Raw genomic sequence first — 11,980 nt, forward strand, 5'->3', positions numbered from 1 at the left:
AGCCTCTCTCGGCAGGCTCATCGCTTTGGACTCACGGGACCCGTCCCACCCTTCCAAGTCCCTCCGACGTCAGAAGCGGAGGGACAGGGCAGAAGCTTCTGTCCTGCCAGCAAGGAGCACACCAGCTCCCCTCACCGTGCACGTAGATCCCTCACCTTGGTGCGATTTATACCACACGAGCACATCTTGCTAACACTGAGGAGGGAGCCGGAAAGACCGTGGCTCACCAGAAACAACAAGGTTTGGGACTAGTTTTGCTTTTCAAGGAGGTTCAAATGCAGAGCACAACCTTATCGCGAAGATGGGGGTACGTCTCCACTCCCCGCGACCCAGCAGCACCACCTCTCCTTCCAGATGCCTTCTCTGCTCCCTCTCACCTGGTTGCCCCATCCTCCCACAAGCGCATGCTTTGCAAGAGCTGGCTTGCATGGGGACAGAGCCTTTGCAGCGATAACAGACCTTAGTGCAGGCAAAGGACACCTGCCAAATCCAAGAGATCACGAAGGACCATACAGGACCTTTTTAGAAGCCCATTTTTAGCTGCAAAGAGGCCGATTAGCAACACTGGGAAAGAGCTCTGACCCTGCCAGTGCAATCCGGAACTTCAGTACCCATCCTTACACAGCTCTTCGCAAATTCTTTTTATGTTTGAGGAGAGGTTGCAAAAATAAATCCACAGGTTTGTGCACAACCTCCAAAGGAAGAGATTTAAGGTAGGCTTTCTGAATCTTCATCTAAAATAAAGAAAAAACAACCACCAGTCTCGTTGTGATGCACATACACAAAAGCAGGAGCATTTCCAGACTGCATGCACTCCCATGTTTTCTCAAGTAACCACTGCTCCACCTACACTCTCCAACAACACAAGAGTATTGATAGATTCCATCTCAAACTCAGAAGCAAGCTGGGTGTAGCAGGTTTTACAGGTATACAAGAAAGCAGTGCTGGGATTCCTCCCATTCCCTCTCACTACCCAATCCTCCCCTACCAAAAAGAAACCTTAAAAAACAAACAAACAAACAAACAAACAACAAAACCCACGAAACCCCCAAACCAGAATACTAACTCCCAGCTAACAGCAAGTGCTACACTTGCTACAGAAAAGCAGGGGTAAAATCCACTGTGCACAGAGCTGCCGGGGTTCCCCTGGGCATTGGCACTGTCCAGCTGCGAGCAAACGCCTCTGAGGTCAGCAGAAGAACCCGCTGGCTTCTTATATACTGTGGATCAGGTCATCAAAATACAGCAGAACTACCAAATAGCTGCTAGCTTGTCCTACACGTACTTAAGAGTTCCTACTTCAAAAGAAGCTTCCGAACAGGCATGTTTAGGGGCAGCTTTCGGGCAAGCCTTCAGCAGCAATTTCTGAAGTGCTTAAGTATCAAAAAGGTTTCCTGCCACAAGAGGGAAGGAAGCCCGGCCAGGTGGGGAGGTTGCATGACACCCCACGCTATCTGCGAGAGGAAAGCACAGGGGACAAGATAGATTAATCACAAGTTAACTAGGGGAACTCAATCAGCTTAAATGTGGCAATCAAGGAAGATACATGGAGTGCAGGGAGACAGATGGTTGTGCGCATTTATTTTTCTTTGATAAAAATGGTATGCAAATTACACAGCCATGGAGGCTCTTGGGGAAATATCACCCTGCTGGTCCTTGGGGAGTTTCTTGGAGAGTCGTAACATTCAAACACACCAAAATGGAGGCGGGGGGGGCGGGGAATGGAGGATGGATCTAAACTGGGAAGAACATGAACTTCAACATTTTCCAGTGAAGCAAAAAAGATCATTAACTTATTTTTCAATTTCCTTTTTTGTTTTTACACTTTCAGGAACGAGCCTAATGAGCACAAGAGTCAACAAACCCCTGACACCACTGTGCAAGAACTAAATTGCTTGGGCAAAAACACACCTTTCGAACACGTTCTTCAGCACGGCACTTTCAACTCAAGTTCAAGAACAGCAAGCCTGACCCCTGAAGGCACCTAGGCTCCTTTACACCATCCCAAGAGTGTAAAGAGGCCATACTTCAAATAGAGTTTTTGTGCACATTAACCCTCTACCAGGAGATCAGAAGCACCTGTGTGCAAGAGACACAGGCTCAGTTCATCCAATGGAACATTAAGACAAATGACATCAGAAATTTCCAGGTCATTTCAATTTTTTCTTTTGATCCATTCCCAATAAGATGCTGGGAGAAATAACCAAAAACCAAACTTGGCTCAAGTTTTAAATATTTGCCTGTAAGGAGGGCTAGGGGAGGGAATCATGTACAGTTAAAATCAAGCTACTCAAAACACAATCATTCAGGTAAGTAACTAGAAGTATCGCCTCTACCATCTAGAGAGAGAGAAAGAGAAAGAGAGAGAGAGAGAGAGAGAGAAGAGTGTCTGAGACAGAGGGCATATTTAGGAAAAAATACACATCTGAAGTCTCTGTGGCCACGATGAGAACTGGAATCCACATACAAGCCAGTTAAAGAGCATTTCAACATGAAATCTTAACTTAGTAGGAAGGTCAGGGGTTAAGCTGTGTCTTTTTGTTTTAAATACATGGACAGCTGTCAGATATGAAAATGATGGTGGGCTTTCCTGAAAGATCCCCCTGTGCATGTGTATGGATGCATGTGCTGACGTCTGTGGGGCAGCATGACAAGAGTTTAGGAAGGCTGGGAGCCCAGCAGTCTCTCAATAGCTGCATTGATGTCTCCACCAGTGGCAATAAGCGCCTGGAGGTTGGCCTCACGATTAATGAAGCCCATGGCGTTCAGCTGCTCCAGCTGCTGTTGGAATCGCACTTCAGGACTCTGCGCCTACAGGGGGAAAGGACAAAGACCTCAGAGTCAGACAGCAGGGATTAACATCTAATACGGGCAGGGCCAGCAACAACAGCCGAGCAGGGACCATAAGCTCAGCTTTAGGCATACTGAATTACTCCAGGCTCGTTTAGTGATGTTACCCACCTCCCCACATCGCCACAAGCTTTGGCACAGCAGCCACCCTGCACACAGTTAGTGCAAGTTCTGTACCTACAGTGACAGCAGCGCTGGGAGGAGGATCCCTGGCACTCAGCTTCAAACCTATGCAAAGGGTTACTACCCCCCAAAGAACTAGCCAGCCTGAGACATCAAACTTAACATAAAGCACCACAGCCAAGAGAAACCTGTTGGGGACCACATCCCTGGAGTGGGGTGGGATTGGGACAACCTCTAGCTCACCCTGGAGATGTCCCTCCCCAGAAGCTATCAGCATGCAGCTGGGCGTTACATACTTGAGAGCTTCCTCCGGCCAGCAGCTGGATCATCTGCTGCATGAGCTGCTGTTGGGGGTTACCACCCCCAGCTGGAGAGGCACTGGCCGGCGTCGAAGCGGAGGGAACGGGGTTCTCCGGGATTGTGCTTCCTCCTGTGGAGGACGGGGGCATTCGAGGCATGCCGAAGGAGCCGAGGCTGCAGAGAAAGGCAGGGCATGCTCAGAGGCAAGCTGACACTTCTGGGTGTCCCCTGAGAGCTGGGCAGCATGGGAACCAGCAGGCTCTGCCAGGCTGGCCCTCACTGAGGCCCATACTACAGGACAGCTTTGTAAATTAAACCGGCTGCGTTTGTATCCTGGTCACACACGGTGCGGGGAGTAAGCAATCCTTCCAGAGGCACAGGCCTGAAAGGAACTGCAGAGACTGAACGTGACCCAGAGAGCAGAAGGCTAGAGGGATGCCAGCAGACCAGTCTGCCCCAACATACCCACCCAACCTTGTCACTGTGCATCTCATGCTGTTCTCCAGAGATAAAATTCTTGAGTTCAGCCAATACGGAATACCGCAAACAAAAGATGGGCGAGTGACCAAGTGGTTTCCAAACCTCCTCTCCAAAAAGAAAGGGTCAAGGACTTACAACATGAAGTTACAAACAAGCAGAAAGTCCTAACTAGCCGGAGCTCAGAGAGGTCTGCAGGCACACACACACACGCAGAAGTCCCCATGACAGAGTGCCCTAAGCACGTCTCCTCGATGAATCAACAGCTCGTCTGCCTGCTGGTATCAAGCATGTCAGCTCTGCCTGCAGAAACCCACTCTAAAGCGCTTATTACCTTGGCACTAGTCCTGGGGCCTCCGTTTGCAGCGTCTGGAGTCCCTGCTGGATCTGAAGGAGCGCCTGCATGGCGCGGGGGTTGGTGAGAATGGAGAGGGAGTCTGGGTTCTGCATCTGGGAACAAAGGCAAAAAGACACAGCGGTACCAAACAGCGAGAGCTTCAGCAGACAGAGAACCACCAGCTTTAAATCTGAACGACAATCAGCACAGAGCTGCGCCTCTCACCCTGCAGCCAGAGCAAACCTGTGAGTCTGGTTCCTCCTTCAAGTCTCCAGACTGCAGGGCTCATGTACAGAGATACTCAGAGTTTAGATCAAATTTCCTAAACGAACTAGGTAAATCAGATTAGAACTGGGGGCACATGCCTTTGGAACTAAAGTGATTTTATTTGATTTACCTGAGTGAACCAGCTGCTCTAGCACAATTAGCTGTTTTAATTTTTGTAAACTCATTACAGTAAGAGACTGTCCACACGAGGGTTTCATGTAGCTTAACTAGTCTAATTTGAAGTCCACCTTTAGGTAATTTAGATTACTTAATTTAGATTGTCTTGTCTAAACAAGCTCTTCCTTTCTCTCTCCCCCGTGCAAACCCCTTTCTTTCACAGCCCAAGCCACCCAAGCCCACATGCTTCCTAGTCCCCTTGACAAAGCAGCCGAGATACTCTCCCCTTCCTACAGAGGATGGAAAAGCTCTGGAGCCCGGGGGCTGAGCGCAGCACAGGGCCAGACAGGGGCCTTTACCTGCTGCAAGAAGACAGGGAGCTGAAGGCGGAGCTGTTCTTGAAGCTGTGGATTCCCAGCAAAGAGGGGGACATTTACCATGATCTAGCAAGAGACAGCACACGTAGGGTAGGGTCAGAGGGTTACTGCCACTGGCTGTTAAACCCTACGTAACGAAGCCATGAAGAATAAGTCAGTCATGCCCCTGACTCCCTCCCTGGGCTTTCAACCTGTTCCCCTGCTAGTGGGGCCTGAAACAGGACAGCTCAATTCCTGGCAGCAGTGCTGAACAGGGGCCTTTTGGCCACGGGTAAAGAGAAGGGCCATTCCCGTGTCCCTTTTAAAGCCACCTTTTTTTGTAAGGGGCTCTGCTAAGACACAGGGTTCAGTACTGTGACTGCCTTCAATCTTTCAAGAAATAGAACAAAACTGTCTATATTCACTCAGCTCTCCAGTTTCTGCAAGAGGAACCACTCGCAACTATAGAAGCAGACTGGTCTCACAACTGTTATGCTCACGGCCTGTCTGACAATAGAAGACAACCGTAACACTTTTACCTGTGCTGCAAAGTCCGGGTTCTGGGCAAGAGTTTGCATCATGCTCCGCATATAAGGGGCAGAGATCATGTTCTGCATCAGCTGAGGGTTTTCAGAAATCTGCTGCAGGAGTCCTTGCATCTCTGGGCTATTAAACATGCCTGCAAGGGGAAAGGAAGAGAAGACAAAGGAAAACCCCTTGCAAGCCTGACCACTGCCGTAATGCCTGAAATACAACATGACCTACAACAGCAATGCCTTTACTTCATCCCCTGGCCAACAGTGAATACCGCTGTGGACGGTCACGGCAGTGCTTTGCCTGCCACTCTCCTGTGATCTCGAAGGCATACCAGAAATAACCCATTTGTGCTTGTAACTGGGCCAGAATCATTCACCTGGAGAGCAGCCACAGACAGGCACTCAAATGCCAGAGGCAACCACCCTCCAAGGAAGCCTGGGTGACCTGTTCAGTCAGTAGCACCCTCTGGTTCCTCTCTTGCTTACGTACCAGCCCCGATGCTAGCAGCATTCAGCCCAAAGGGGTTGGAGACAGTCGGTGTGCTTTGGGTGGTTGCCGAGCCAGTGCTCCCTTCACTGCTGGGCGCCTGGCTCTGGGAAGCAGGGGGCGTGGGGCTCCAGGGGTTCGGTAACGGCTCTCTGTTCTCGGTCCGCAAAGGCTGAGAGCTTGAGCTATCAGAATTCCCCGTCAAGGAAGAAAAAGGATTGTTGCCAAACTAGGAAAGAAGAAAAAAAAGAAATAGCCGCAATCAGTTAGCCCCAGCAGAGAATGTTGGACTAACCCCACCACTGTACGAGCTAGGGAACAGCCGATCATATTCATCCAGGTCCAGAATTTGCTAAACACATGCCATAATTTGCCTCCTGAGAAATCTGTAATCCACAACACACCTCGCTCAGAAAAAGACCGGGCTCGAGAAGTGGCCACAGCCCCAGATTTGGCTCCCAAATGCAGGGCTTCAAAACATCCATGTAAAATCAGCACCCGGACATACCAGTAGGTAATGCTAGACTGGAGTATGTCTGCACAGCCTTTTGCAGACAGACCTGCGCTCACTCCTCCTGTGCTTCAAGCCAGCTGGATCTCAGCCAGCTCCAATCCAAAGGCATCAGGCTTGAGCTAATACAGTAAGCCGGGCTGAGAGCAGAGGGCTGTGCTAACGAAGCTATGGGGCCTTCACATGGGCGATGGCTGGCATCCAGCCTGCTTGGAGACCAAAGGAGCGAGGGCAGGTCTCTGCTCGGATACAGCAAACTGTGTAATAAAAGCACAACGTTCTCCTGCTAGTGGCTGCATTCATCATCTAGAGCGGGAGGGGATGAACGGCCACGCTTTGGGAAGGTTGCCCTGTTAGCATGGGGGTCAGGGAAAGACCCCTTTCCCATGCTCGGCACACTACGCCCCACTTACAGGAATGCAGCCAATACCTGCTCCCTGGCTGCACTAAACATGGGCTCCTGGATGTCCGTGTACATCCGACGCAGGGCGTTGTATCCTCCTGGAATGCTCTCAAGGTTACTCAAAGCACGGTCCTGATTCCGCATCATCTCCTGCATCATGGCAGGGTTACGAGCCAATTCCATTGTCTGGGAGAAGGAAGAAAATGTGGAAAGCTTAGGCCCATGTGCACCATGGAAGACTGGAGAGGACCAAGAGCCTGGTTAGCAGCCCAGTGGTATTCTACTGATCTACCAGCCAAGCACTGAAAGAGTTAAATCTCAGCTCCCAGAAGAAAGAGTATAATTAAACCCGTTTCACAGCCAGAGAGCAGAGAGATCATTTATCCAAGCAAAGAGAGCCCAGGGATCCTGGCTCCTCCCATCCTTGCTCAGCTCTCTTCCTTCTCAACCTCAATTCAGCTGGATGAGATTGTTTTGTTTCTAAGCAGTATCAGGACATCCAAACATTTAACACCCACTCAAAGGAGATGGACTGCATTCAAAAACTGGGAAGGTAGAAGAGATTAGATCCTTCCCATTGCAAGAAAACCAAGAAATTCACCCTCTCCAGACTTCTGATGGGTCTCCCCTGCACAAGGAGCAAGCAGCTCCTCAAATGAGATCTGGATAAGTAGAGATCATACACAGTTTAGTCCTGTAGCTCTGGAATTTCATGTATGGCTGACACAGTTGAAAGAAAGATAACTGAGAAGCAGATGGAAACTAGGCTCATTCATCAACAACCCAGAAAGACCTCCTGACAAGTCTTCCTGGGGGAACAGCAGAGTCCTGTCCAGGGCTATTTATCACTCGGGCTCCCACTCATCCCTTATGCTTCCCTTCTAATGAACTTTCGGTCTTCCAGATAGCCACTCCTCTAGGGCATGGGTCCTTTCTGTTCTGGGATTGTACAGAAAACAGAGATCTCTAGGATCCCAGCCTACAACTACTGCGCTCTGCTGCTGCAAGTAGTAGAATATTGACTGTACAGCTCTGTAGTCTATACTTAATCTATCACGAGAAATAGAAACAAAAAGCTTTTGCAGTAGCTTCACTTCTCCATGACTGCTTTTACGCCCATTCCTGAATCAGAACACAGTAGCCTTGTATGCAGCACGCTAGCATGATCCCAGCATCCTTTTTTGCCCAACACAAGATGGATTCAATAGCCCTGAAAGGGAGATAAGAGTTGCAAGTATGTGGGTTGAGTAATCAGTATTCACATAACTCAAGACCACCATCTGTTTGTGGGGAGCTTACAGCAGGAAGGAAGAGATCTCTAAAATCACTGATCTGGCATTCACGCACTCCCTTTGGAGAGCACGCACTGAAGCTGGTCTACAAAGATGCTATTGAACATGCTTTAAACAGGCCCTGGGTGCTGACTCACCTGCCTCATGAGCTCCGGGTTATTCAGCATGTGGCTTATCTCTGGATTTCGCTCCATGAGCTGCTGCATCTGGGGATTGGCCATGATCATCTGTCTCATGAGGTCAGGGTTAGACATCATGTTCTGCACCAAGGGATTCTCCATGATCTGAGAAAGCATCTCTGGGTTGGACATCAGCTGCCGCTGCATCTGCTGCTGGAGCTCCATGAAGTTGGCAGAGCCCATCCCAAGGTTGCCCAGCCCAGTGATGCCGCCAAAGCCAGCTGGAGAGGGAACAACACACGGGGAGAGAGGCGTGAATCAGTAACTGTCGGCAGCTGCAAAAAGAGGACAAGCACATCAGCTGAACTGCACCCACACTAATCTAGGGGTATCCCATATTCCTAAGGCAGCCAACTCTGAGGCTACATGTTCATGCTTCACTCAGGGCTTTGGCGTTATCCAGAGCAGGGAAACGGATATGTGCTGGTGGAAGTGACTCATGCAAAGCTTACAGCAAGCAGAGACAACCACAGGGGTCAAGAACCCCAACTCCTTAGTCTAATCCTAGGAAATTCTGCTTTCATGTCACACCTTCTCACAGCCATCACTTACACAGGATGGATGTAGCACTGTTAGGGCCTCCGTCTCCAGGACCCCCCATGGTCCCTGACCCACTGCTCCGTCTGCTGCCACTCCCTGCGTCAGAAACGGCGCTGCTGGATGTGGAAGGCTGAGATGAGGCAGCAGGAGAAGAAGGGGTTGCAGTGGGGGCAGAAGCAGCGTTAGGGGCAGAAGAAGCAGATGTTGAATCTTGGACCCTGCAAAGAAACAAAAGGAGGCATTAAACTCCTGAGATTCAGGAACGGTGAGCAGAGTCCTCTGTGGGGGACACAGGACTGTGCACCCCACACTGACCGAGCCTCCCTTCGTGCCTGTTGTCCCCACAGCAGCCAGCTCTGGCTGCTTCCACTCCCGCCTGCACAGATGCACAGCTGCGCTCCCAGATGCCTTCCATCTGCTGGAATCTGCCTCCCATCCTGATGCATAACAGCCCCTAACATTTTATCCTGGCCCACACGAAGCAGCTTGACTGGTCTTACATCGAGTTGTATCTAGCTCTTCCTTGATTCACACTGAACTATTTACCTCAGCTATATCCTTGAGCAATGAGTTCGCTCCAAACAGGAAAATCCTCCTGCTGCTGCCACAGAAACCACAGGAGGTTACAGCAGGGCTACTGCATGGGGTAAACACGAATCTGCTTTTCTGAAAACCCTCCCATGCACTGAATATTCCTACCAGTGCTCCGGGCAGCAAAAAATAAGTATCAGCATTAGTCTACAGATAGAGAAACTGAGGCACAAAGGGCAGCTAGCATCTGTCCCATGAAGCTACAGAACGTCTCTGGCCAGCTTGGCTATGAACTCACACCCCTGCCACTGGCCATACCTTGCATGCGAGGCTTCTTCATTCAACACAAGTTGACTAGAGCTTCTTTTAATACACACATGCAGATACTGTGCCATAAGCCACAGTATAGCAGACGCTGGACATCAGCTTTATTGAGTAAACCAACCCAAGCTAGTACCTTGCAATCACAGTTCCTCCTCAGGATTTTTACAGGAATTTGAAAGAGAACATTTAAAGATTCTCTGAAGCATCTGCAGTCATGACAGTGAGTCCTGAAGAGCTTTCACATGAAATTAGACCACAAAATTCACATTACTTGCCTCAAGTAAGAAATGCTATTATGCTGCTGACAAGTAAATAAGAACAATGATTTCTTGATTCTTTTTTTTTTTCCAAACCAAGAATGATTCCTTTCTCTAACTCCCTTCCCTTTTTCACTTTTATTCCAGCACTTTAAAAATCAAACCTGAAGGTACCTGTACACTTACCAGACTCACCTGACTGCTGCTGAAAACCAGCAGCCACTGAGAGGGAGGCAGAGTGGGGAAACAAAGCAAATAGGAAGCTGAACAAAAGAGGAAGAAGGAAGCTGGAGAAAGGTCACTTGATTTCTCTTAGCACAGGAAGAGGCTGTAATGTCTTCAGTAAGCACTTATCTATGACTATTAGCAGGGAAAAATTGAGCAACCCAGGACAGCTCCCTCATGAACCGTTTCAAAGGGTAAACAAGTATCATAGTTTGCTGTGGTAAACAGCATCAGCCGATCAGGCTACCTGGAGATGCAGAATCCAGAGAGAGGTTTCCAGCAGAAGCTGACAGTACATATGCTTGTCTTTGTAAAAAAGCCAGGGGAGCACTAATCTTGACTAAGCCAGTAAGACAGCTCTCCCAGGGGAGAGCAGAACTACACAGAGAGACACAACCCCATTAGTTCACCAGGAGCCTGATATGGGCTGCAGCGGGGAGCCCAAGAAATGGTTGCAAACGGGGTTTCGAGATCAACAAGATGTGGCTGCACCTGAAGTACAGCAACTGTTCCCAAGAACCTTCTGTGCCCACCACTCCATTGGATAGCCCTGGGAAAAGCCTAACCCTGCAGGACCTTGTGGTCAATCCTGTGACCCTTTCTCAGGCAGAACTACATGGTGCAGACGGATGCAAGTGAGCTGTGTCCAAACTGGGAGCTACCACAGGGTGGGCCCACAGTACCGTACTTGAGCTAACAATCACACCGCCGCGTGCACGTGGTCATACGGCCTGAGCCTCCACGCATTCCCATCGAGCTGGAGCACCCACCTGTCTGCAGACACGCCTATAGGTACTACACAGAAACACTGTTCTGCCCTACAGATAGTGTTCTGCACACGTGATGTGCCTCCCACGGCACCTGAGAGAGCATGAGCACAGGCTCAGAGCAGAGATTATGATAGGAAGCGGAAGGAAAACTGGATATTAGTTTCAACTTCAACACAAATTCACTGGGAAAGTAATTTCTGTTAACAGCAAATTATCTTTGTTAGAACTACTATCAAGTTCCAATGGGTTCTTTCAAGATTACTGCATTATAAAAGCTCAAAATACACAAAGCCACATACACAAGTGTTATAGAAGAGTCAACCCCCCCAGGGTACTTGCCACAAACTTACACAGCTGTGTAACCTAGGGAAAGGACAGGCCAAGTGACAAACCCCACAGCTGCATGGCAAAGCCGTGGCAGGGAGAGAGCCTGGGAGAATTCTCCTGCCAGATCACCATGACCAGGCTCGCACACACCCCAAAGACAGCACTCGAGCCTCGCACAAGTACTCTGCTTCAGTCACCGATAGGGCAGAAATGCTGCACCACTGTTTATTCACATCATCCATTTACCCTCAGCCCACCGAAACAAAACAGTTTCTTACTTTTGCGGAGTCTTAATGACCAAGTGTACAGTCAGCCCATCTTTGATCCCATGTTGATTCAATGTGTCTCCATCCTTCAGGATCTTCCCAGCAAAGATCAGAACCAGCTGATCCTGTTTGGCTTTAAACCGCCTGGAAATCTCTTCTTTGAACTGAAAAACAAACAAAGCATTTTTCAGGCAAAGGACCGAGACCAGAAATTTAAAGCTAATACTCCAGATATCACATCCACTATGCAAACAGCATAAGGAACTGACAGTCCTTCAGTACCTCACCCAAAAGGAGCCCATGCAGGTACCAATTCAGTCACCAGTTGCTGAGGATGTCTGAGGCATTAAGGAAAAAAAAAACACAACACAAAGACAAGCTCTACACTTACAAAACGTGGAGGGAATTTCAGAAAGAATAGAGCAATTACCTCAAGAAGAGCTGAAGGCTTCCAAAGCAAGATCAAGTGTGTCTCTTAGGTCTAATCCAAATACACCATTTATCC

At 49.2% G+C, this 11,980-nt stretch overlaps 1 protein-coding gene across 1 annotated transcript; it reads right to left on the minus strand.

Annotated features, from left to right (window-relative positions):
* Positions 1–2,394: 2,394 nt before the first annotated feature.
* UBQLN4 (ubiquilin 4) lies at positions 2,395–11,718 on the minus strand (the record flags this gene model as incomplete). The annotated part of the gene is made up of 10 exons (XM_010285177.1): positions 2,395–2,811; positions 3,270–3,447; positions 4,085–4,200; positions 4,831–4,914; positions 5,367–5,506; positions 5,854–6,079; positions 6,792–6,950; positions 8,194–8,456; positions 8,788–8,993; positions 11,488–11,718. Coding segments are annotated over 10 exons (1,756 nt in total), but the record flags the coding sequence as incomplete, so codon positions are not given.
* Between the last annotated feature and the right edge of the window lie 262 nt (positions 11,719–11,980).

The sequence above is a fragment of the Phaethon lepturus genome, unplaced genomic scaffold, assembly GCF_000687285.1.
Source record: "Phaethon lepturus isolate BGI_N335 unplaced genomic scaffold, ASM68728v1 scaffold48554, whole genome shotgun sequence".
Lineage (NCBI taxonomy): Eukaryota > Metazoa > Chordata > Aves > Phaethontiformes > Phaethontidae > Phaethon > Phaethon lepturus.